Genomic DNA, 27871 nt, shown 5'->3' with positions numbered 1-27871 from the left:
CAGTCTGGAACCGTGACCGCTGCGGTCGCAGGTTCGAATCCTGCCTCGGGCATGGACGTTTGTGATGTCCTTAGGTTAGTTAGGTTTAAGTAGTTCTAAGTTCTAGGGGACTGATGACCTCAGCAGTTAAGTCCCATAGTGCTCAGAGCAATTTCAACCATTTTTCTTCCAGTGCGCTAATGTTGTCCATAACTCCCCTCATGGAATTCAATGTCAGACGGACTCTCAGCACTTCCGTCAAAGACGCAATACGCCGCTTTTACTCGGTATATCATTTCTTTTTCATGGGACAGGTGTGACATCACAGACCACATCATACCGTTTCGCAAGTGTACTTTGCGCGGCTGGCAGAACGGCACATTGGTTGAGGTGACCAGTTTGTAGCCTGCAGTTAGAGGGATTGGATTCCTGTCTCTATGAATTTTAATTCGTGGTAAGAGTTATTAATTTAGGAGGATAATGAGAATAATTAAGTATTCTTTATTTTAAAGCATTCACAAGTGTGTAACTGAGGATGGAGGGGACTGAGACGCTCGACTTCACGTCTACATCGCCAGTATTGCTCCACTTTTTCGCTTTGTGTATCATGATTTCAGCGTGGTATTTGCTTTGTGCTTTCGTCATTACTGGCGTCTTGTTTGCATGTATATAAAGAGAACACAATATAATGCTTTTTTCTTGAAGTAAAAACGTAATACTTTATCTTTGATGCCTTCATCGGCATTGAAGTCACGCTCTTGTGTAAAACAAGTTGCATGTTTGCCTGAGATTTTTTTGATCACTGGTTGTAAAATAATTCAACATCAAGAGCCTACTGAACGACTGAAAAGACTAAAACAAGGAGCTAATTTTTGTGTATAGCCTGCTCCTCTTCTTTACTCTAACAACAACAAAACTCAGTGCCGTGTCCAGTCTCCGTCCTCCTCTACAACTGCATTAACCCGTCGCGGAATAGAATGAATCTGTTATTCTGTGACAACTCTCCCCATGGGTTATGGACAGCTTTGGACAGCGATGGCTTGGTTGTCGGTGCTGGTCTTCTACACCACCTCTGCCCACACGTGCTCTATGGGACCGTGGTGGGTGCCATGGGAGGCCAGTCCAACAGCTCAAGGTCTCCGTTCATTTGAAACCAATGTTTTACTCAGTTCTCTTTCTGGACAGTAGAACGGTCATGTTGGAGGAATATTGAGCCTACTGAAAACCTCTGAAATTCAGAAGCAAGCATTATGTCCTCCATTATTTCGCAGAAGTAATGACTACGAAACGGACGGTCCACTTGCCGCAGAACTCCGCAACCATCCCCAAACTATGACAGCAGTTCAGCCACACATTTGGCTCTGATGGACATATTTGCTGCCGAATCTCGCTCCACTTGGTCGATATACCTGGAATGAAGAATTTGGTCCAGTAGAAAACATCTCTTCGGCTGTAAATATAACTTGACTTCCGTACAAAAGCGGTTCCCTTCTGTGCGCCAGTGCGAAATATAATCTGGCTGCCTTACGTTGTTCCTTCAACGTTTCCTTAACCGCTGATTTTCGTCCATACCATCTTTTCACGTTGTGACGTCAACGAAGGGTAGACCTGCCCACCTGTAGCTGGAGGATGGTTTTAATTACTATGTTAGTCCTGAAATGGTTTTCATCACTGCAGTGCCGTATACTATTGTCTTGGTCATTGGTGGTAGTCCGTGATTGTCCAGGGAAACGACGGCGGTTGACATGATCTTCCGCCTCCATCCTCTTCACCCAGAGATGTATCGTAGATTTGACGCATCCTAGGGCACGGCGCTGATGCAGTATCCATCCTCATAAAGCGTAGGAATGCGATCTTTATCAAATTCCTTGAGCTGTGACATTTTGCATGTAAGATCCTACTGACAAGGCAGATGCAAACGAAGTGCCATATGAGGTGGAGAGCACATCCTTCTCCTCTGAAGTCACATTCTTTCCCGATTAGACGGTTAGGAAAAAGATTTGACAAATTAGTTCCCTGTGGGTATTTTGCCTCTAAACATTACACGTAGTAATAATAACGCGGCTGTTATATTCACTTTGTGACGCACAGCATCCTTCCCCTGGTAGTATTAAGTCACCTGTGTTACCCCACACATCACACCACAGAAGTCTGTAACTGCGCTTCATGCAATTGGTACGATAGCGGAGTAGGCAAAGTGATGAGTTTGTAGGCCTACTCCTGTGCTATCGAGTTCGAATACTGCAGCTTCTACAGAACTTAGCTCGTTGTAAACAGAGAATTGTTAGTTTAGCAGGGTAAAGTTAACTGTGACGTCCAACATACAGTGTCGTAAACATTTGTGTATCATTTGTGTATATGGTATCCAGTACTCGTTGGAGGAAGGCAAGGGCAAGCCGTCTCTCGCGGTTTCCCTGTTGTGAACGGATCTCAGCTGGTGGATGAACACAACCTTTGGGGTCTGATGGTAAACTCGTTTTAAACCCATGATATCCGCAGCTACAGGAACACAACGCAACAGGAACTCTCGGGAAAACTATAATCAATGCTATCAGACGAAAGAATCGACCTGACCCAGACTGTGCAGACTTTGTTTTAAGCCTTTTTTACCTGGACAAGAAGGAATTGTTATTCGGTAAATTTGTGAATGTTGCTGCTTAAGATGTTTTACGATTCCTACGCCTACGACAACGTTAAAATAAATTTTCTTAAGAGGACCAGTGGTCTAGGAAAGTCCGGCTTTCGCCGCCGTGCAGTGCGGACGTGTTGCTGTTTCCGCTTGCGAAGCACGCGCGCTCGCTGTTGTTTACATTTCCGCGGCCGTCACTTACGTGTCGCTTACGTGCACTAGAACCATGGCCAACCGTTTTAGAAAATCCACTTTACGATTCACCTTCTGCAACGACTACGCACGACCAAAGGCCTTGGAAGTGGAACGCTTCCTACGCGACGTTGCTAAGATCCCAGCTTCCGATATCTTGGGCATCCATTTGTCCATATTAAGCAGTACGGTGTACGTCAAAGTCGTCAATGACGCGGTATGTGAACGAATACTTCGTGACACCAACCATGGCTTACGCTTTTGCCACACCGACGGCAATGTCGGAGCGGTCACCGAAGACCATGCCGGCTTAGGAATGCGCACCATACGAGTTTTCGAACTCCCGTTCGAGCTCCCGGCGGAAGACGTTATCGCGGCTTTCCGCCCATATGGCACTGTACATGGCCACACTGCCGAACGCTGGGCGCAATTCCAAACGTACCCCGTTCTTAACGGTGTACGGCAGATCACCATCGATCTCCATCGCCACGTGCCATCTTACCTGCAAATTAGCGGGTGCCGCGCGGTTGTCATATACGACGGCCAACCCAAGACCTGTTCCGGGTGCGGCAAAGAAGGCCACCTCAGATCTGAGTGTCTTCCGCGACGAATCACCCAATTGCCAGCCGCTACCGTGACACCTCCGGCTCCGACGACGGTTTTACCGGTCACCTACGCATCGGCACTCTCTTCTCCTCCCACCGGCCGCCGCCCGTCGGCCCACGTACCGGTGACCCTTCCAGCTGCTACGGATACCGCCGGGGCCGGCACGTCGCGCTCGAAGCCTGACGCTACTCCGGCGCCACTACCAACAGCGACGACTTCCGACCCCCACCCGCACGACCATATGGACGCCCCGTCAATTGACGTTCCCGCGACGGCCTTCCTCTCGGAGCGACGCGACTCTCTTCCGTCTTCCGACACGGAGGGACGAACCCGCAAACAACGTTCACCTAAGAGGCGCAACAGGCGGCGCCATACGGTCTCGGAACGAGACGGATCACCTCCCCCTGATGCTGCAGATGCCGTCCGACCCGACGAGGCCTCGGAGAACCTACACGACGACACGAATGACGACAACATAACGCCGACTGTGGCTGTGTCGATGCCTACTCTACTGGCTCGCACAGGTGTTCCTGAACCAATGGACTCCACCGCTGCGACTGCCGCCGTGACGTCCTCCGCCCCTACGACCGACGTGGAACATACGACCATCACCACGACAGCGCCTTCAATGGTGTGGAGTGAGGACGTCGATGAGGACCCGGACCATACTTTGGGGACAGAGTTACCCCAGACGGAAGCATTGTTACGCCGCTGATAACGCCGTCAGGTGGCGTACGGCACGACTCGCCGTTGCCTCGCCCCTCATCGATCTCCGCCGGTGGAGTTCCTCTCCACGGCGGGGTACGGCTCCAAACCTACCGAATAGCAACGATCAACACTAACACCATTAGTTCACCGGTGAAACTTCAACTGCTGCGAGAGATGCTATGGGCGTCAGACGTCGATATCGCACTACTACAGGAAGTACACTTGGCCACACTTCCAGACGTCGCGGGATATAACCCTTATCCTTCTCCTGGTGACCACCTGGGACGCGGCGTAGCTATGTACGCCAGAGAAGGCATTCCAGTGACCGATCTCACGTACCTTCCATCTGCCAGAGGCATGGCCGTCACCGTCATGGGAACGCGTATCGTCAACATTTACGCTCCGTCAGGCTCCACCCGCAGACGCGACAGGGCCCTCTTCTATTCAGAAGAAATCGCTCCTTTGTTTCTTGGACGCTGCGACCATTACTTGCTTGGGGGTGATTTTAATTGTGTCTTGCACCCTACAGATCAAGTGCCCCACTACAACACCTGTCAAGAACTGCGTCTTGTCGTCCGAGATCTGTTGCTCCGCGACACTTGGGAAGTTCAGCACGGCGACGCACCTGGACATACTTACCAGACGAGTCACTCCGCGAGCCGCCTTGATAGAATTTACGTCTCTCGGGAACTCACACCTGCAGTCCAAGGTGCGGAACTTTGGCCATTGGCCTTTTCGGACCACTGCACCTACATCTGCAACATTCTCTTCCCCAAGCAAGTGGTCTGGCGTAGTCGTGCACCGTGGAAGCTAAGCACCACCCATCTTAATGATCCCGAATGTCTTCAACGTGTTACCGAGACATGGGCCACCTGTGAACGTCGCTTACCTACATACTGCACGACCTTGACCTGGTGGCTGGAATGTGCCAAACCTGCCATTCGACGTACTTTGATTCAGTATGGAAAGGAAGTAGCTGCGTGGCGCCGGCACACTACCGACTATTTTTACGCCGTTCTCCGCGACCTGGACGCCCAACCGCCCACCCCCGACACCCAGAGGGAACGCAGCAGGATTAAGGCGCAAATTGTAACGTTGACACGCCGTAGACTGCAGGGTGCTATGGTGCGAACCCGATGTCAAGATTCGGCGGAACAAGAACATCCCACCATGCATCATATCGCCTCCGATAGGAAACATCGACGACAACAACTCATCACCGAGATCAACACCTGTCACGGCCAGCACGTCACTTGCCAGGCCGAAATCGTCGGTGCCTTTGTCGACCACTACCGCACAATGTACCAGGAGGAGACCACCAACAACCACGCTGAGGAGTCTGTGTTACCACACGTAACTCGCACCGTCACCAACGACGAAGCGGACGAGATGATGGAGCCAATTACGCGTGACGAAGTCCACGATGCCATCAAAAAAGGCGCTCTGAATAAGTCACCTGGTGTCGACGGATTGCCGATAGAATTTTATCGCGCTTTCCTCACACTAATGGCGTCACGGTGGACAATGATGTTCCACGAACTGCTGACGATGGGGAACGCCGTACCGCCATCCTTCGTTACGGGACTTATTATACCCATCCACAAACCGACACCAGGCGTGACGACAGCACATTACCGTCCCCTGACCTTGCTAAAAGCAGACTATAAAATTTTTACACGCCTACTGGCAACGCGCTGCCGCAAGGTCCTGCCTAGCATTCTATCCCCGGAACAGACAACTCCGGGCGGCTCAGTTAATATACAAACGGCCACAGGAGAATGTCGCGATTTAATTGCACTGGCAGCGGCGTGCAAACGCCGCGCCGCAGTGGTTGCCATTGATTTTGACAGCGCATTCGACAAAGTGCGGCATCTTTTTCTCTTCTCAGTGATGAACCGCATGGGTTTTCCACCAGCCTTTATCGACGTGATCCGGCGCCTGTACGGCACCGCCGAATCGCTGATTCAGGTTAATGGCCGTGTGGCGGGACCAGTGGCGATCCGGCGTTCCGTACGGCAAGGCTGCCCACTTTCGACCCTACTCTATGCCATAAGCCTGGAGCCACTCATCGAGAGTCTGACGAGCCACCTTTCTGGTCTCACCTTGCGACAGCACAGTTTTAAATGTCGTGCGTATGCGGACGACCTCCTCCTCTTGATCCGCTCACGGAGTGAAACACACACGGTACTTGATTTTATATCAACGTACGGCACTGCAGCGGGCAGTACCATGAATGTGGCTAAATCCGCGGCGATGCCCATTGGACGCGGCCTCTCACACGACGACTTAGCACCTCTCCCGTGTGTACAAAAACTACGATACCTTGGTATCATTTTCACCTCCACCGTACGCCGCTCCACTGCCATCAATTTTCGGCGTGCACTGCAAACTATCCGCACGACGGTGAGACAAAATCTTCTCCGACGACTCGATTCTTTACAACGTGTCCAATACCTCAATCAACATGTGGCGTCCAGGATGGTCCACATCGCACAGGTCCTTCCGCTGCCATCAACAATTGGACGCAGCCTCCAGGCTGCCTTCGGATACTTCCTTACGGCCGGTACGCTCTTTAAGGTCCGCTACGACACGCTCACCCTTCCCACGCGAGCGGGAGGCCTCGGCCTTGTCAACGTGCGACTCCGAGCGGCGTCCTTGTACATGTCCACCATGCACAAGCAGTGGCATGGGGACATCTCCCTTACGCCCAGCTTGCTGGAAATTCTTGTACCCGCAACCATAACACCACCAGTACCAGTAGGACACATCAAGCACCATCTGGCGCACATTTCTGATTTCATCGTCGACTTCAGTTACACTCACACACACTTACCGACCACGCGTTCTCCTCGGCCTAAAGATTTTTACACCCCACTGATTCGACCCATATCCAGCAACAATATTGAAGTGCGACATCCGTCCAAGCGGTGGCCCACGGTTTGGCGTCATATCCACCAGCCTTTTCTTCCCTCCCACGTCCGGGCAACATGGTACCACGTCGCAAATGAAAAATTCGCCACAAATCATCGCCTTCACGCCATCGGCCTACTGGACTCTCCACTTTGTTCCATTTGCCACCTCGTGGATGACGATGTCCATCGACTGACTTGTGCTGCCACCAGTGACGTCTGGAAACTGGACCGACAGTTCGTTGCCTGTTACCTCCGTATTCCGCCGTTCTCGATTGACCGATGGACTTTTATCCATCCCGAGAATACTTATTTCCCCGCCGCCAAAAATCATGCGATTGTATGGGTCAAGGGATGGACAATCACCTACATGTATACTGATAGCGACAAATCACGCCTTGATTTCTGGCAGTACTTACAAACCGCCCACAGTCAAGTCGAACACCGACCGCGCTACCGCGCCTTCTTCGCCAATTACCTACATGCGATCTTTACGTCACCCCCGCTCAGTTGGATGGTGCCCCACGCCGACAACACTCCCGCCCCCCCTGCCGACATCTGAGACTCCCCGCGCTACTTTATATATTCTAACCCACAGTGGAGTAGGCGCATGGACACGCGCCTCCTTTCGTTTATGCACTATACCAGAACACATTGGTTTTTCCCTCACTCCACTGTATATTGTTTCACACCTCTTGCTTACATCAGGATCATTATTCTTTTTTTCCTACACCTTGTTCTTAAAAACAAAAAAAATTGCTCGCCTGGCACGAGTATAATGTCTTGTGTTATTTTCGCGGGAAGGATGGCATTTCTGTTGTATTTAAGTTTGTACCAATAAAGATCTTTTGTTAATTTATCCTGTTCCTGCTAAAAAAAAATCTTAATAATAAAATAAAAATAAATGTAGAAGCTACTTTGAGGGAGTGATTCAGGGACGGGAGGGGGGAGACATCGCGGCCGGGCCTCGGGTTCCGACCCCTGCCCGCCTTGTCTCCACCTACTCATAACTGAACACTCTTTAACGAAAAAAAAGGGGTAGCGTCTTAAAAAAAAAAAAAAAAGGAGGGTAGCGTCTTAGATTCATAATCAAAACGTCTTCGGTCCCGGGATCGATCCCCCCCACTGCCTAAATTTTGATAAATAATCAGCATTGGCGGCCGAAGACAACAGCCGGCGCGGTATCTCAGCGTCTTAAGTCAGAGGGTTAGCAGCCCCCTGTAACAAAATAACTGAGTTAATCGATCAACAACGAACTTAAACCGGATGTCGTACGACGTCCGCCCCGAGCAGACGCAACGAACGAAAAAAAAAAAAAAAAAAAAAGACTTCCGGCATTAGAAGTCAGCCTCATTCTGCCAACGGCCTTGTCAAAGAGGGCGGAGGAGCGGATACAGGTTCAGGGCACTCTCTTATCCTACGGGTGGGAAATTGCCCCTAAAGGCGGAAGAATCAGCAATGATCAACGACATGAGGATGCAGAAGGCAATGGAAACCACTGCATTAAAGACACGTAACGTGTATCCACAGGACATGTGGCCTGTAATCGAAGAAGTGTCATGATGATCTCTCCATTGGCAAAAGATTCCGGAATAGTCCCCCATTCGGATCTCCGGAAGGGGACTGCCAAGAGGGAGGTTACCATGAGAAAAAGATTGAATAATCTACCAAATGATAACGTTCTACGAGTCGGGGCGTGGAATGTCAGAAGCTTGAACGTGGTAGGGAAACTAGAAAATCTGAAAAGGGAAATGCAAAGGCTCAATCTAGATGTAGTAGGGGTCAGTGAAGTGAAGTGGAAGGATGACAAGGATTTCTGGTCAGATGAGTATCGGGTAATATCAACAGCAGCAGAAAATGGTATAACAGGTGTAGGATTCGTTATGAATAGGAAGGTAGGACAGAGGGTGTGTTACTGTGAATAGTTCAGTGACCGGGTTGTTCTAATCAGAATCGACAGCAGACCAACACCGACAACGATAGTTCAGGTACACATGCCAACGTCGCAAGCTGAAGATGAACAGATAGAGAAAGTGTATGAGGATATTGAAAGGGTAATGCAGTATGCAAAGCGGGACGAAAATCTAATAGACATGGGCGACTGGAATGCAGTTGTAGGGGAAGGAATAGAAGAAAAGGTTACAGTGGAATATCGGCTTGGGACAAGGAATGAAAGAGGAGAAAGACTAATTGAGTTCTGTAACAAGTTTCAGCTAGTAATAGCGAATACCCTGTTCAAGAATCACAAGAGGAGGAGGTATACATGGAAAAGTCCAGGAGATACGGGAAGATTTCAATTAGATTACATCATGGTCAGACAGAGATTCCGAAATCAGATACTGGATTGTAAAGCGTACCCAGGAGCATATATAGACACAGATCACAATATACTAGTGATGAAGAGTAGGCTGAAGTTCAAGACATTAGTCAGGAACAATCAATCCGCAAAGAAGTGGGATACGGAAGTACTAAGGAATGACGAGATACGTTTGAATTTCTCTAACGCTATAGATACAGCAATAAGGAACAGCGCACTAGGCAGTACAGTTGAAGAGGAATGGACATCTCTAAGAAAGGCCATCACAGAAGTTGGGAAGGAAAACATAGGTACAAAGAAGGTAGCTGCGAAGAAACCATGGGTAACAAAAGAAATACTTCAGTTGATTGATGAAAGGAGGAAGTACAAACATGTTCCGGGAAAATCAGAAATACAGAAATACAAGTCGCTGAAGGAATGAAATAAATAGGGAGTGCAGGGAAGCTAAGACGAAATGGCTGCAGGAAAAATGTGAAGACATCGAAAAAGATAAGATTGCCGGAAGGTCAGAATCAGCATACAGGAAAGTCAAAACAACCTTTGGTGGCATTAAAAGCAACGGTGGTAACATTAAGAGTGCAACGGGAATTCCACTGTTAAATGCAGAGGAGAGAGCAGATAGTTGGAAAGAATACACTGATAGCCTCTATGAGGGTGAAGATTTGTCTGATGTGATAGAAGAAGAAACAGGAATCGATTTAGAAGAGATAGGGGATCCAGTATTAGAATCGGAATTTAAAAGAGCTTTGGAGGACTGACGGTCAAATAAGGCAGAAGGGATGGATAACATTACATCAGAAATTCTAAAATCATTGGGGGAGGTGGCAACAAAACGATTATTCACGTTGGTGTGTAGAATATATGAGTCTGGTGATATACCATCTGACTTTCGGAAAAGCATCATCCACACAATTCCGAAGTCGGCAAGAGCTGACAAGTGCGAGAATTATCGCACAATCAGCTTAACAGCTCATGCATCGAAGCTGTTTACAAGAATAATATACAGAAGAATGGAAAAGAAAATTGAGAATGCGCTAGGTGACGATCAGTTTGGCTTTAGGAAAAGTAAAGGGACGAGGGAGGCAATTCTGACGTTACGGCTAATAATGAAAGCAAGGCTAAAGAAAAATCAAGACACTTTCATAGGATTTGTCGACCTGGAAAAAGCGTTCGACAATATAAAATGGTGCAAGCTGTTCGAGATTCTGAAAAAAGTAGGGGTAAGCTATAGGGAGAGACGGGTCATATACAATATGTAGAACAACCAAGAGGGAATAATAAGAGTGCACGATCAAGAACGAAGTGCTCGTATTAAGAAGGGTGTATGACAAGGCTGTAGACTTTCGCCCCTACGCTTCAATCTGTACATCGAGGAAGCAATGATGGAAATAAAAGAAAGGTTCAGGAGTGGAATTAAAACACAAGGTGAAAGGATATCAATGATACGATTCGATGATGACATTGCTATCCTGAGTGAAAATGAAGAAGAATTAAATGATCTGCTGAACGGAATGAACAGTCTAATGAGTACACAGAATGGTTTGAGAGTAAATCGGAGAAAAACGAAGGTAATGAGAAGTAGCAGAAATGAGAACAGCGAGAAACTTAACATCAGGATTGATGGTCACGAAGTCAATGAAGTTAAGGAATTCTGCTATCTAGGCAGTAAAATAACCAATGACGGACGGAGCAAGGAGGACATCAAAAGCAGACTCGCTATGGCAAAAAAGGCATTTCTGGCCAAGAGAAGTCTACTAATATCAAATACCGGCCTTAATTTGTGGAAGACATTTCAGAGGATGTACGTCTGGAGTACAGCATTGTATGGTAGTGAAACATGGACTGTGGGAAAACCAGAACAGAAGAGAATCGAAACATTCGAGATGTGGTGCTATAGACGAATGTTGAAAATTAGGTGGACTGATAAGGTAAGGAATGAGGATGTTCTACGCAGAATCGGAGAGGAAAGGAATATGAGGAAAACACTGCTAAGGAGAAGGGTCAGGATGATAGGACATCTGCTAAGACACGAGGGAATGACTTCCATGGTACTAGAGGGAGCTGTAGAGGGCAAAAACTGTAGAGGAAGACAGAGATTGGGATACGTCAAGAAAATAATTGAGGACGTAGGTTGCAAGTGTTACTCTGAGATGAAGAGGTTAGCAGAGGAAAGGAATTCGTGGCGTTCCGCAGCAAACCAGTCAGTAGACTGATGACCAAAAAAAAAAAAAAAAAAAGAGAGGACTGAATAGCGGTTTGTGTAGTGATTATTGACCGCATTTTTGTTGCATTTCGCTCCTTAGAAGCGAAAAAGTTTATTGACGAAAATACTAATCTCCCAGAAGGAAAGATGGAACGAAGTGAAAACTCCCATGTTGGGAGGTCATGTGACTTTTGCTTCAGTGATTATGAAATCGAGTTGGCAGTAAGAACACACTGTTCGTGTCAGTGTGACGTTACAGTACATGGGGCCCGAAATTATGCGCAGCTAGTTTAGGTTAGAAATATGCAGAACTGGAAGTCATGGCACTATTCAATTCAGCAGTTCGTATGCATTTTTGCTCATGTAATTACTATTGTAGAAAATAGAACCGAATAAGTCAGTTGGGTATTTTCCGGTGATCAGTTACTTGTAACTGGTATTCCACAGAGTTAGAAGTTCTGATTGCCAGCTAAGTGTAAGGCATCGTACGTGAGTTTCGTGAAGTTGGAATATTGTTCTATATTGCTGTAGGGGATACTACACTTCGAGTAATCCCGCGAAAAAGTAAACTTGAACAACGCAGAACGAATTTATTGCAACGGAAAGCAGCTGATCTTCTGCAATTTTTTCTTCCTTGTTCTACTTGAAATAGGTGACGTCGACTAAATCATCTGAAGAGAACGACTGTAACATTTCACAGAATACATTAACGTCCTCTGGCTTTGAAAGTGATGTTTACCGTCAGTTTAACCATTTTGCATGCGTCTTTGCTAAGTGCAGGTAAATGAAGTAATGCAACTCAATTTCAGTTATGAAATAACATATTAATCAGTTGATTTAGTTTTAATGTAATCTACAAATAATTAAAAGAAGTGCCCGATATTAACTTGAAAAGTATTCGCTAGACATGGAAAGAACTAAATAAGTGCGTATTGCGGATCATTTGCCACAGAACGCCGCAACTATTAGCTGCGGATACATACTTACCTGTTTTTCGACAACTGCCTCTAAAATTACCAAGGATCATTAAATGCGTCCTCCAAGCACGCAGCAGAATGCAAAGGTAATAGCGATGGTGGTAATAATAATCTAAATAGTTCTTAACTTAATACTCTAGGATGGTATTTATGGATCTAAGAAATATCTTGGAATAGTGAAAATTCCTAAATGGCTTCAAACCGAGGCTGTGATGGCTAAAAGCTTCTTTACATCCTGCTGGCATGAGAGTAGCATAATCTCCATTCCAGAACGTTGCTGATAATTGTCTAGTTAAGGGAGAACTGAATTTTTTCACCGTGTCAAATTTGTTACATAAGCGCGTCATACGTTAGTCATGAACGTAGCATATATGGGATTCGGTGGGTGCTGGATTGACTGAAATATCTTAGTGACGAGGTATGGGTTTGATTCCCACTTCCAGCTTGTATTTTCAACGGACAGGAACCAATCTCATTCACCGCGAAAAATACTAAGTGGAGAACGTCAGGTTGTATTTCAGTTCAGTATCCGCATTTTAAATATCATATTCGTCCTTTACCAACAGGAGTACAGCCAGCTTAGGTTGCGCCACAGCAGAGGCGGAAGTCGCGGCATACAGAGAGACTGTCGCCAGTGAGCTTCCTTACACTAGACACTTTATTTTATTTAATGAATCAATGTCATTTAGGGTCACAGGGATCTTATTTTGTTTGAACTTGAGTCGTTGACAAATTAGGTGCTGCACTAGGATACGAATTCGGACCTCTTCTTTCGCGGTATCTGACCCTCACTTCACGATTTAGTTCTATCATTTCGCCGTTTTCCCCAGGACTGCAAACTCCTCTACGTCTCCACGAAAGGCACATATTTGGGTTCGAAACGTAATCCAGCGCAAAAGTGTCCATGGCTTCATTTCAAGACCTAACATATATACATGGCTTCATTTTAAGCCCTGACGTAAGCCCTACTAGAGATAAATAATTTTCATTTCTAATGCATCTTTATCTGTCGTCAACATTAACAATACGTTTCGTCATTTGTAGTTAAACACCCACTACAGGTGAGCAAACACTGGATGATAATTAAAGGTGATAGCTCCCAGGTTCGATACTTGGTCACGCAAAAAAGAAAAAAAAATGTAGGTTCATTACAAATTCAAAGACCTCTCTGCTCGTGAAAAATTCGATATTTATTATATGAGTTTAATTAATTAATAATCTGATTAGGTGCTGGGTTGGAGTCTGCCTCAAAATATTGTATATCATGGAACTTCGTTTTAAACATGTGCAAACTTGCGATTGCAGCCTTTCTCCGCGTATTCCACTGATGAATTCTTCTCGGGTTATCAGCCGAGTGGTGGCGTCGCCTTGTCGCAACGTTTCGATGAGTTTCGTGCACATTATCTTCGCCAGAAGACGATGGGTACGAAACTCATCGAAACGTTGCGACAAGGCGACGCCACCACTCGGCTGATAACTCGAGAAGAATTCACCAAGTGCAAACTTCGTTACTTGAAATTATATAAAACGTTTTTCATGGTTACTTAACAGGGCGATAAGGGTGTTGACAGGATTCCAAGGGCAACGCCAAAATTTTCAAGTTTAGATTTGTTAACTGATACTGGTGGAAACTTCGATATTTCACGACTTTTTACACCCATTCACCGGTAACGAACACATCTGTGATCTCCGTCAGGCACGAAAGCTTTGCTTAGTTCCAATGACTGTAGGTGCTTGGTTTGAATCCACATCGAAAACAAAATATCACCATGTCCTTTAAAGTAAAAAAATATGAACAAATAATTTGTCAGTCATGAGTACAGGGAAATTATTGGTGATAGAATGTTAATTTTGAAGCTTTCTTAGAGCTGTCTATCAGGCTGCCTCTAACTGGATAGTTCAAGGTCGAGTTTATGACCAATCACACTTATCAGGAACGACGTTACACACGTGTGGGAATACCTTTTTAAGAGCGTAAATACTTCGAACTGTGATAGAACTTGAGAATTTCGGATAGTGTCTCAAAATCTCTTGTTGACGAAAATAGCCAGTTGGTACTACAAATTGCTGGAAGGACTTATGTGACAGAGTTAGCCAACTTAAATTACATTAAGTACTGTCTCAGCTCTAATGACACGTTTTCTAGTATTTGCAATGTTGCTGAGTTGATTTACATCTGGACTGATTACCAGTGTGGTATCCATTATGTATACTCAAACGACTGGGCTGTGAAGAGATTAGAGGACTTGCAGTACACTTATGTTACGTGGGCTACGTGCAAATCAGGCTAAACGCAATTTAGGTCGTTCGGATACCTTTTGGTACGGTAGTACATATGACTCAATGGCCATATTGACGTCAACTCTTGATTCTGTGAAAGAAAGCGCTTCATTCACATAGCATCTCATTGTGTGACGCACCCACCAGAATGATGTTGCCGCAGTGTTAGAATAGTCTTTGCGTGTAGTAGTGGGACGGATTCTACGCTAGAAACCAAGACATATACGAGGTCACTTCTGGTATATTATAGACATGATACACAAATTGTGTCATCGAAGCTTGTAGACAGGACACAGGGGGCAATGGTTCTGGGTACAGAGGCTGGCACTAGAAGTTCCACTGCTGCCTGAACGACAGCAGCGACCACCTCCCCCCCCCCTCCCCCCCCCCTCCCCCCCCCTCTCCCCCCCTCTCCTCCTCCCACATACACGCGGGGTGAACTAGAGCTGCGCCCCGTGAGCTGAGGCGCCACTGGCGACTCAGCACAGATCTCTTGTTCAAGACGACGCCCAGCCCAGTACCGTCGTGTTAGGAGCTGCAACTTTCCCTGCAAGTGTAAAGCGAGAGAATTGGTCTCAGTTCTGTGGATTGCAAGCCCGGTGTGAACCGTCTAGGTGTTAGTCCTGCGGTCGCCCAATGACTGGTAAAAGGATTTTGACCAGGATTCGTTGTACTAAGGAATATTACAATACTTCTAACAGTGATCGTGTTCTCCCATTATTGTCAGCTCAGTGACGCCTTTGTTGTCGACTTGGCTTCTTTCTTTCATCTGCAGTGCTATCTCTGTTTTGTTCTCTTTTCGTTTTTTATGGTGGGAAGTTTAGCGGAACAACGTACAGCTGCCAAATTTTGTTTTCTACTCGATAAAAATGCTGCTGAAACTGTTTTAATGTTGAAAACGTCTTACCAAGATGACACAATGGGAAAAACTAAAATGTTCGAATGGTTTGCTCGATTTAAAAATGGCGGCGCCTCGATTGATGCAATCCCCGTTCTGGACGTCTATCAACTGCCCCAGTCGGCAAATAAAATATTAAGTTCGAGAGTTTGTGCTCAGTCGACAGACAATTATCAGCTTTCATAGATTAGTGGGTTATCCTGGATCGGCGACCAGGGAACTTTAACGGAAGATTTAGGCAGACAGGAGATTGGTTCTTTCACCGTTACAACCATCTGAACACACAGCCATCCCTCTTAGTCAGTATTTGGCTAAAAACGGCATGGTTTCGCTGTCCCATGCACATTTCTCGCCTGTCTTTGCTCCGTGCGACTTTTTCCTATTTCCACTCATGAAAAGGGACATAAAAGAACACAGAGACGAGAACAAAGATGAAGAAGAAACCGAGTGAGGAGCCATCAGTCATTCATAAAGATGACAATATAAAAAGTGTTTCGAACAGTGGAAGCACCGGTGGGACAAATGTGTTAGTTTAGTGGAGAGTATTTTGCAAGGGATAAGGTTGTTTTGTAAAAAATAATTCCATTTCTTTGGTACCCCACAGAGGTGTAAGTCAGATGTTAAACTAATTAGCTGAGCCAGGCAGATTGTGTTTCAGAACTGTTAAACAAAAACATAACTTGACAGAATTTCCGTACAGTGTAAGATTTTAGCTGTTCTCTAGCTGCCCAGCCATCGACTTGTTATTCTTCAAAAAAAAAAAAAAAAAAAAAAGAAAGTTCAAATGGCTCTGAGCACTATGGGGCTTAACATCTGAGGTCATCAGTCCCCTAGAACTACTTAAACCTAACTAACCTAAGGACATCACACACATCCATGTCCGAGGCAGGATTCGAACCTGCGACCGTAGTGGTCGCGCGGTTCCAGACTGTAGCGCCTAGAACCCCTCGCCCTCACTGGCAATGTTGTTGGTTCCCCGATATCTTCTTACACCCCGTACTCGCTGCTAGCTGTCACGTACCTGCAGCGGCGTACAGGGTGGGCAGCCAGTCGGTGACGTGCATCAGCTGGTTGGACACCCTGGGCGTGTTCTGCAGCAGCGGGCTCCAAACTGCGGCCACGCCCCGCACGCCACCCTCCCATAGGGTGCCCTTCATCTGGAACACGTAATCTCCTTCGTAGTGGTGTCTGGGAGCTGTATCCGACAGTAACGGAAGTAGTGTCACCGACGTTCCTTGAAACATGAAATATTACTGGCACTACAGAGAGCTGTCAGCTAGTTTCACAGCTGTGTCTGTGTGGTTGACGATTAGTATCACTTTCTCTTTACAACAGAAGCAGTCGCTAGGTACTGAACCATCTTCTAAAGGGATGTATAAATGGAAAAGGGTCACCATGTTCCTAATTTTGTCCTACAGATTATCTCACTCGCCTACCTCATACTAATTGAGTTTAAAATTCTGTTTATCTACCTGCTTTTGATTTTCAGTGGTGGTTCCACATTTATGTATCACCCTGTATAATTTATAGCATGTAGAATATTATCTTAGAAAGATGATCGTCAGTTTTCGACAACGTCCCAAAGCTTCCTAGTTAAAAATGATACACAGTTGTTCAAACTAGTGTATGAGTTCGCTAATCCATGGAGGCATCATAGTATTCGTATCTAAGCTATATTGTTGTGGTGGTCTTCAGTCCTGACAATGGTTTGATGCAGCTCTCCATGCTACCCTGTCCTGTGGAAGCTTCTTCATCTACCAGTACTTACTGCAACCTACATCCTTCGGAATTTGCTTAGTGTATTCATCTCTTGGTCTTCCTCTACGATTTTTACTCTCCACGCTGCCCTCCAATGCTGAATTTGTGCCCCCTTGATGCCTCAGAACATGTCCTACCAATCGGTCCCTTCTTCTTGTCACGTTGTTCTACAAACTCCTCTTCTCCCCAATTCTATTCCTCCTCGTTACTTATGTGATCTACCCATCTAATCTTCTGCATTCTTCTGTAGCACAACATTTAGAAAGCTTCTATTGTCTTCTTGTCCAAATTATTTATCGTCCATGTTTCACTTCCATACATGGCTACACTCCATACAAATACTTTCAGAAGCGACTTCCTGACACTTAAATCTGTACTCGATGTTAACAATGTTAACAAATTTCTCTTCTGCAGAAACACTTTCCTTGCTATTGCCAGTCTACATTTTATATCTTCTCTACTTCGACCATCATCAGTTATTTTGCTCCCTAAATAGCAAAACTCCTTTACTACTTTAAGTGACTCATTTTCTAATCTAATTCCCTCATCATCACCCGACTTAATTCGACTAAATTATAGATTTAATAAAACGTGTGGTGTGCGTTCTACATTCGTGCTACGTTAAAAGCAAGTCCAACATGTTCCTTTCTGTAATTTCAGATTTTACGTTGGCTAAAATTCCGTGTTTAACGTACACTACAATGGAAAGCAATGCGAAGAGAGAATTTCTTCCGTTTCAATTTTTCTGCCAGCGAGACTGCTGCACTGCTTATCGTATTCTATGTTCTTCGTGCTGTCTACATGTCAAACGTTGTAAGTGAATTACGTCTTAAATATTTTTTGTTCTCTCTGCCTAACTTACCAGTAACATCATATTAACGATTTGAGGTTTGTGCACACGAATTCTTTAGCTTCTGGAGTTGTCAGAAAACAAAAGAAAACCAAGTAAATAAGACAAAATTAACTTTGACTCTCCTGTACCGTTGCCCAGGAGCAGAACATTCAAAGGTGCTCAAAGTGGTGACTCAGGACACCGATACAGTGGTGCACTCGTTGAATGAAAGAATTACTGCTTCCAGTGTTGCCTACTGAAGAGGATTACATGCAAGCACGATACGTACCTGTATGTCCTCTGGAGTTGTTCGAATATCGCGATAGACAGAGGATTGAAATCAGGAGACCTAGCAGGCCAAGTAGCTGTTCCTCCTCGACCAATCCATCTGGCAGGATACTTTCGGTTCAGAACGCGACGTGCACGCAAGGCAACCTACATCCTTCGGAATTTGCTTAGTGTATTCATCTCTTGGTCTTCCTCTACGATTTTTACTCTCCACGCTGCCCTCCAATGCTGAATTTGTGCCCCCTTGATGCCTCAGAACATGTCCTACCAATCGGTCCCTTCTTCTTGTCACGTTGTTCTACAAACTCCTCTTCTCCCCAATTCTATTCCTCCTCGTTACTTATGTGATCTACCCATCTAATCTTCAGCATTCTTCTGTAGCTGGACATTCACCGTGTTTATACCACATAAGCATTCTGGTTCTTAGCGGCACTTCATCCAGAAGGGGAGGAAGAATTCGTCTGAGGAAGTTGGCATACGCTGTGCCGTTAAGAATACCATTGATGGAATAATGGCAAATAATCGTGGTACCAAGAATCCCACACCAGATGTTAAACCTCCATTGACGCTGATGTTCCACCTGTCTAAGCCATCGTGGGTTGTCGCTGGACCAATAATGCATGTTCCTTGTATTTACCTGTCCTTAGTTTGAGAAGGAACATTCATCGGTGAATAGGACATAGGAGAAGAAGTTCGGGTTGACGAGGAATTGCTGCTGTGCACATTGACGGAACTGTACACGATTCTGGAAATCATTCCCACGTAATTCTTGATGTAGGTGTACATGGCAAGGATGGAATCGGTGACGTGTAAGAATACGATGTACACTGGTTTTAGGAGTGCTAATCTCGTGTTCAAGCTGTCGTGTGCTGACATGGAGATTCATAGCAACGGAAGCGAGAACAGTAATTTCGGCAGCTTCGTCTGTGCGAGTGCTAAGACGATTGCGTTGTCGCGGATTGAAACTTCTCGTTTCCTGAAGCGTCGCAACAAGACGAGAAAACATCCGTCGCGAAGGTGGGTTCTTGTCAGGATATCGCTCTCTGCACAGTTCCGCTGCCAGCGTAGCATTTGGCCTACCTTGAACAACAACAATAAATGAAAAGTTACGTCGATTCAGTTTGTACGAAGGACAGCCTTTACTGTATGCCTACTCTAGACATCAGTATTTAAAAGGACTAAAGTACTGTACTGAATGTACCCGTACATATAAGAAAATAGTATTGCAATTGCTGTTCGGGTAACTTACATTCCCCATAGATGAGTAGCTCTTATACCTTCTCTTCATTGATGTACATTCTACTCACACAACTCTTCAATTGATGGTTGACAGAACGACGGATGTGCATTCTACTTATGTTTACATCTGTCCTCTGTACACGTCATCTCATCACGTGTATGTGTTCCATTACCCTGAATACCTTCACTAAGCGCTGGGAGCGTCAACGTCAATGTTGTATTGTGCAATAAATAAGGTTGCGTTTCAGTGAATGGTACATTGTGCTACATTTTTATATAGATCTTTAGGAGAGTAAATGAATTACCGAATACAAAGTACTGGGTGCCATTTAAAAAAGTCATTCCGCTGGTCATATCTCTGTAAAAAACAGAGCTACGACGAAGGCAATCGTGCTGACTGATATCTCCCTGACAGCTATAGAGCATTTGCTTGAAACATTTTGTAATTTCCATCTGGACAACAGTTATTTAGGGTGGTCAAGATAAGTGGGATGCCATATATATATATATATATATATATATATATATATATATATATATATATATATATATATATATCAGATGGGCAATATTTTTAACCACTCTCTCTCTCTCTCTCTCTCTCTCTCTCTCTCTCTCTCTATATATATATATATATATATATATATATATATATATATATATATATAGTGTGTGTGTGTGTGTGTGTGTGTCAAGAAGTAGAAATGGCCAGTCTGACACCACTTTGACAAAAATAGAAGCTTAGCCTAACAGAGAAAGTAATAAATCCTATGACTGAGCTGAGAAAGGAACTCATAATTTATTCCAATTGAATTTCATTATGACAGCATGTTGCAAGAACACTGAGCACTTCCACCAAACTAGGGAGAAACTGGATATTAAGACAAATAATGAACCATGCAGAGTTAAAATTATTACCTATTGTTGATGATATGCGCATATTTTTGTTGCTCCACAATATTATCTTTAAGCGCATTGACACATGAGGAAAGCTCCTGTAATTAATCCATAATATTCTCCTACTAATCATTTTGAAATATTTTGCTGAGGAGCGTAAATGGATTTATTTTCCAAATAAATTGAACAAATAAATGAATAAACTGTTTGAACGCGCTGTATGTGCAGAAAGGCAGATGGGCCATGTTTTTAACCACTATCACACTGCTGATGGAAAATCGTTGCCTTCACAGCTTAAAAAGTGTTATAAAAATTTCGTTGACCTGTTGGGAAATGGAAGGAAAAAGCAAAGAAGAAATTTAAAAGGTGCTTAACAAGTGACTGAAACTGAGAAACAGAATCGAACAGCGTTAGAAACAGCTGAGAGATCATGGCTAGAATCTGATAAACAGTGGGGACTAGCTGGTATAGTCGTCACACTTTTTGCGTTTATGTCAGCAGCTTGTATTGCTGTTTAAGACCTCATATCAAATGGGACTAGCTTTAGTGTATATGGAATCCATGGTTATTCTTTTTGAGAACGTAAGTTAATATTCGTGGGAAAGTGATTAATAACTTCATATTTCTTACATGATTGAATGCTTACGCCGTTATGTAACCTTGCGATGCGCTTATTCATGGTCTCTCAAAGTGAGACTCACAATAAAGGAGGAACAAGAAAACATATCGGTGCTACAATGCAATGTCTGACTACTCACCCCTCTGAGAGGGTAGTTGGAACCCCAGTTCGGAAGGATTCCACTTGTAGGAGCGCCGTTGTCGGCCGCGAACACTATGATGGAGTTGTCCAGCATGTCACGTTTTTCCAGGGCGGCCACAACTCGTCCCACAGATTCATCCATCTTCGAGACGACGGCTGTCAGAAGGGAAAATTGTGCACTGTCTAGTTTCGAACTGCAGCTCATACACTGATAACAAGATACGTGTACGTGCTGGAATCAATAAATTATTTTCTCTTTTAAGCCATAGAACACATTTCCAATATCTTTGTATTATAGATTAACGTCATTCCATTATCCATTTTTGTAAGGATAAGGTATCTGGAAGAGCAAATTCGACGATCGATTGACGAACAAAATTTTTAATCGAACTGCATTTGAAAGAAGAAAATATTGTCCAAAGGTTCTACACCACAGCGAACCCTAGGCAAGTAGGATATGATGAAGGCTTATATTCAAAAGTTAGGCCAAGAAGAGAACGTCTAAAACTGAATAATAATGATTTTAACATATGGGTATTTTATCACTTATCATGATACCTTCTCTGTATCGGCCTGTATTTATGTACAGTCAATATTTGTTCCAAGACATCCTGATGTAAAATTTAAGGTACCATGGAATCATAGGCACTTCAGATTCATGTTTTTATCATATCTTAACGATTATAAGCATAGTGTATCTGATCTATGTCTTCCACATACCAATAAGTACTCAGAATTTCAGCAACAAGATGCTATTTCAGTTCACTTATTGCTTTTTGCAGATGATATAAGTATAGAAATATAAAGTAATATTAGTTACCTCACTTACAAGCAATTGGTGAAATGTTCGAAAACATCATCAAGTTGTTCACTAATTTACCATTGAATGTTGGAAAGCCGCAATACATGCAGTCAGTGTTTCCCATGAAACACCACACTGTATGTACAGCGGTGACTAAATACTAAAACACAAGAAGTAGAAACTGTTTAAGTTTTATGACAACACTGTGATCGCAACCTTAAATCGGGAACTTACTGCCTAGCATTAACAAAAAAATGGTTAAAATAGCTTTGAGCACTATGCTACTTAAATTCGGGGGTCATCAGCCGCCTAGAACTTAGAACTAATCAAACCTAACTAACCTAAGGACATCACACACATCCATGCCCGAGGCAGGATTCGAACCTGCGACCGTAGCGGTCGCTCGGCTCCAGACTGTAGCGCCTAGAACCGCACGGCCACTCCGGCCGGCCCTAGCATTAATAAAGCAACGCAATCAACTATATTTTCAGAGAGCGTGACTGCTACTATGGGTGGTTTAAACTTAAGAAACTAGTTCATTTTACATGTTTCCGTTCACTAATGACTTATGAAATACATATCCGCAATGTCTTTTATTGACCGAGACAGAAACTTACAGAGAATCGAACCAGATTCGGGACTGGATGCAGTACTTCGTTGCAAATAGAACTCAACACTCCGTTCTTAGTGGAAGAAACGTGGTAAGTGCAAAGTTAACTTCTTGAGTAATCCCAGGGAATGCTACAGGGATTTTTTAAATGTTTGTTTGGTGTTTCCATAGTGCAGCCTTCCCAGAAGCTGGAATTCTGGGGCGAATAGATTTAGTGGGTTTAGGTAAATTTTATTTACGCGTAGCTAGGGGCTAGGGTTCGCGGTCCTTGAGTCCTGTTGGGGTGGTGGTTACAACAATTTGGTAGTCACTGGGGTGCCTCCGACTTTCACGAGGTATCTTTATTCGATGCCACCGTACAGGGACTACCGAGGCAGTGTAGTCGGGGTGTTGAGTTGTATGGCGTAACGCATAGATTTTTACCAATAGTTTCCACTTCGTCTCCATGATTTGTTCTCTGATCATCGGCAGTTGAGCTTCTATATACAAGTCATAGATCTGGGCCCACCGAGGAGCAAACATGACAAAACATAAACACTGATTTTGAATTATCTGTAGGGGTCTCAAACTTGAGGGGCTATTTATACCCCACGTTGAGCAACCGTACAACAGTGCAGGCACGATCGTTACTTTCTAAAGCTTGAGTTTTGTCCAGACATTCATTTTCCCACTAGACAGAATAGCATACAGCTAGTGCAATACATGAAGCAGTTGAACACTCTTGGCTTGGATATGTGGTTTCAAGAGTAACTTATGTTCGAGTACTTTACTCTGGTGGACCATGAGAATTCGTTGCTCTGGAGTAGGAGTCTGTTCCACAAGTTAGTAGGCCTTCGGTGAATGAAAAGGACTGCCGTGGTCTTGTCAGTACAAATGTGGTTCGCTGTGGCCCATTTGTAAGTTAGCAATACTTGTCGCTGCAGTCGACCGATTGCGGCAGTGATCCGTCTGCTTATAGTTAACAGAGTGGTGTCGTCCGCAAACTGTGCCAAGATGATGTGAGGTAACACACGTAAACCATGAAGTTTTCGGAGCAGTTTATCCCTCCCGCCAGGTTCTGTCATAAGCATTCTCAATATCCAGAAACACGGCAGCCGTATAGCTGCAGAGGTTGATTTTGTATGCGATGTATTCCCCGAATTGTAGAAGCTGGAGTTCCGCCGTCAGGGAAGGTTGAAAACCAAACTGATCCGTTCTGATGATATCATGGTCCATGATGAGTGGTCGCAAGCAGATCGGGACGAGTCCTAAAATTTTTGATAATGTCGGTAAGAGGCTAATCGGACGATAACTGGCTGGTTAGCTTGGGTCTTTCCCTATTATACGCAGCAGAACTACACGGGCCACATTCCAAGTGTCCAGACAGTAGCCAATTCTCATACAACCGTTATAGAGCCTCGCGATCAGCACAAGAGGTTTCCGTGGGATGTGCTTAAGGTGAAAGTGTAATTTCACTTGGAGGAGAAGCGGAATAAGATCTCAAGTGTCTGGTGATCTTACACGCTTCTGCAGGCTTTGTAATGTCCTGGTTAATACACTGGTCCGCTTCTCTGATGTCTTGAGCTCTCTGGCTAGACCCGTTCAGGATCCGCATCTTTTCCAAAGTCGTCTAGTCCGTTTGAGCCTCAAGCACGGAAGCCAAAATTTCGACTTTTACCAAAAGACAAAGGCTCTTGGACCTTGAGAGCTCTCGACAATGGTTTAGGGTTTCGGAGATTGAGTACCTAGCTCCAGCGGTAGCTGGTATGAAGCTCAAGGACAGCCATGTTATCTTCCCATAGTTATTGTGTTCCACTGCCTATCTGTGCTGTTCCCTTGAGAGTCACTTCGTATGTCTCTGATCAGCCTCGTTTGGAACCGTTGCCAGCGTCTCCTCTCTCTATTCTTGAAGGTTCTCAACTTTTGCAACAGTGGCGAATAGGTGTCGTGCATGCTGTGTGTCGATCCACTGTGAGACAGGCCCACTGGGAAGCGCAACGTATTTTCCTTGAGAGAGTAGGTATGACGTGATCTTTTTGTTGAGTTATAGAGACATTAGCGGTAGGGTTAACATTAGTTTTAAGGCACCACTCAAATTGTTCCCTATAAGTTATTGTTGACGATTGCGTAAGCAGGTGGAAGTGAACCTCTGATATCACACCAACCACAGGATGGTTGTCAGACGTCAAATCGTTCAACGTTTGTAAACGGAGATCCAGCCTCGATTTCTTTAACACCGCTATATACAAAATATTTGAACGCTATGCTGGATTCGACAGAAAGTGGATGGAGTCGTCTGGCCAAACGTTATTGCTCCAGTTTGTGAAGGTGAATCCCCCGTGGGTTGTTGCGCGTCGAGTTCCACGTGTAGTGTTTAGCGTTAACACAACGGGTTTCTTGAGAAAGGCTGCTGTGCCTCCCTACGACTGTTCGCACGGTTCGCCCTGTATGCTGTCATGTCCTTCAGGTTAAACGATTGGTTAGGGTGGAGATAAGCCCGGTGACAAGAAGGATATCATATGGTGCTGAACAATGAAATGTTCCAAATCGAGTTTCTTGTGCAGAAGGCCGTTTGCATTGAATACGCAAAGTGAGTAGTCGGTGGCTCTTGATACATCTACGGGCCACTGCTGGCGATGAAGTGTGACATGGTCCCATCAGAAAACATCCTTAATTTCATAAGGGTGTTAGATGCAGCCTGAAATTAGCGCAATGTATCTTTGATGATGGTGAAGATGTTTCCATTCTACAGTGACATGAAGTTCGTGAGACTAGTAAATATTACCTGAAGTTCCGAGAAGTCGAATGATGATTGTCCGCTATTTGAAGTGGTCGGCTTTGGCCATCCCGTCAGTGAGCCGGTTGAGTTAATTGATGTCGTGGTCCGAACCTGGCGAGCTGGCAGCGTTGGAAAATTCTTAGGAGTTGCGATATTCGATTGTGCTGTAGTTTTCGTGGCTTGCTGTTTTCGTTCCCTGATTGGTTGTCCTGGTGCCATGTAGGGCCTCAGGGCTTACTGAAACATGGTCAGCCGCGCCATGTAGCTAGGTGATCACTTTCACTGTTTGCACACATCGCTTTCTGAGTGCATGGTGCTTGACAGTTTTTGGACTGTTGGCTGTCCCCACATCTGAGACATCTGGTGGGTAAATTATAGTATTTGGTGGTATGGAACAATCTCGAACAGCGTTTACACTGTGTTGTCCCTCCTTTGCATTGGAGAATTCAATTTCATTTCTTGTATCCATTATGTAACGCACGCTGTGGTTGGAATCGCTAGTTGGACATGCAGGCAGGGAGGCACAGTAGACAGGCTATACTTGAAGGTTGTTGGTTTTGTCATCTCTGGACTTAAACTGATGAACAACTTTGGGAAAGCAAGTGGTGTGAAGCTCCACTTCAAATTCTTTGACAGGTATGTTTTATTGATCACCTTGAGATTCTTGACTGCTGGCAAGTGGAGTGTGAAGAAAAGGATCTTGGATTGTTGGAAGATTCACCATCGTTGGTCTTTCTAGTGGTACTTAATTGTGTCACGCTTATAGACACTCTGATGAACCCAGTGACACGTTTCTTCAGCTCTATGTTTAGGGACAGACATTTCTCTGTATATTGGGTTGTGATGGGTGGACCTATCACATTCAGTTTTTTTGTTGCTTGAGATGTACTAGGTGAAGTAATGCTTGAAGCAGCGGTGGCGGGAAGTGTCGTTGACAAATCCATATGTTCGACTTCAATAGCGAGCGGTTCGAAAGCACTGGTCTGTTGACTTCATAGCGTCTTAATCGGTCTCCGATATCGGGTACGCCAGTTATCGTGTTCAGAATATTCATCTGCATCGTGATCAGTTGTTTTCAATCCGCGCCTGGCTGCTGATTCTCTGGCCTGTTGGTCTCTCCTCTTCCTGTCTGCTTCGATTATCGTATGATCTTGGTCTGCTGGCCGACGCTGAATGGTCATAGTGGGAGGAGTGTAGACACTAAGTGCGACCGTCCTGAGCTGTGAGCCGGACCTTGATAGTTGTCTGGGAGGGCGTAGGCTGGTCGCTCGCACACGGGGCCCAGCCCCTCCGTCGGTCTTCGTTGTTGCCGTACCAGGGTGAGACAAATTCAAAGCCTGGGTTTTCACAATCGAATGTCTCGCCGCCATAGCGTGGTTGGTCGTCTCGGTAATCCTGTCTCCATAGCCTGGATTGTCGTATTCAAATGACCGTCTTGCATAGCAGGTTAGAGCGTCAAAATCCCGAGATGGGTCGCTCCAAATGTTCAGAACGGGGATGATATCCGGCGGCCTTTTTGACCAACGTAGGATTTGGAAAGCACAAGGACAAACAGTAGAAATTTCCAAGAAGTGCAGGCAAATATCCCGTTGCTTAAATGTAAGACCAGAATGATTTGGCATGAGGGCAACAAAACGGGGCGTAGAATATCGCCCATACACGGCTGTACTGTGAGGGTGCAGCAGATGAGGACCAAATGGCTCCTGCTATGGAAAGAAATGACACCGCAGTCCATCATTCGAAGCTGTCAGGCCATATGGTGGGCGACAGCCAGTTTTGTATCCCACTGCTGTCCGAGGCATCTCCAGACACGTCTATGGCCTGGAATCTCATTGACTGTAGAATAATTGTCTTCAGTGATGAGTTCCACTTCGATCATACTCCCGATGAACAGCTGAAATGTGTACGGAAAGGCTTCAGACCTCGTCAACCCGTAGTGATGGTCCAAGGTGCCATTTGTTTTCATTGCAGGACCCCTTTGGTAGTCATCCACGGCACCCTTAAAGCCCATTGGTACGTTGACGATACTCTGCGCCCCGTTTTGTTGTCTTATGGCAAGCCAACCTGTGCTTTCATTTCAGGAAGATAATGTCAGACTCGGGGAGAGTTTCTACCTCTTATCTTCGTGGTTGGCAAACCATGCTTTCTTCAGTAAATTCGCCGCATCTCTCCCCAACTGAAAACGTCTGGAGTATTATGGCCAAGGCTCTGCAACCAATCAGGGATTTT

General features: G+C 45.1%; 1 protein-coding gene across 1 annotated transcript in view; it reads right to left on the bottom strand.

Moving 5' to 3' along the window:
* LOC126474834 (arylsulfatase B-like) overlaps positions 1 to 27871 on the bottom strand; it is a 91133-nt gene that overhangs the window by 15196 nt on the left and 48066 nt on the right. The window contains exons 5-6 of the mRNA XM_050102311.1: positions 21471 to 21628; positions 16720 to 16855 (exon numbers count right to left, since the gene is read on the bottom strand). Of these exons, the coding sequence (XP_049958268.1) occupies positions 16720 to 16855; positions 21471 to 21628 (294 nt within the window). The remainder of the gene's footprint in view (positions 1 to 16719; positions 16856 to 21470; positions 21629 to 27871) is intronic.

Source organism: Schistocerca serialis, chromosome 4 (genome assembly GCF_023864345.2).
Source record: "Schistocerca serialis cubense isolate TAMUIC-IGC-003099 chromosome 4, iqSchSeri2.2, whole genome shotgun sequence".
Lineage (NCBI taxonomy): Eukaryota > Metazoa > Arthropoda > Insecta > Orthoptera > Acrididae > Schistocerca > Schistocerca serialis.
Note: the sequence above shows the minus strand (reverse complement) of the source record. Positions and strands in the feature narration are given on the sequence as shown.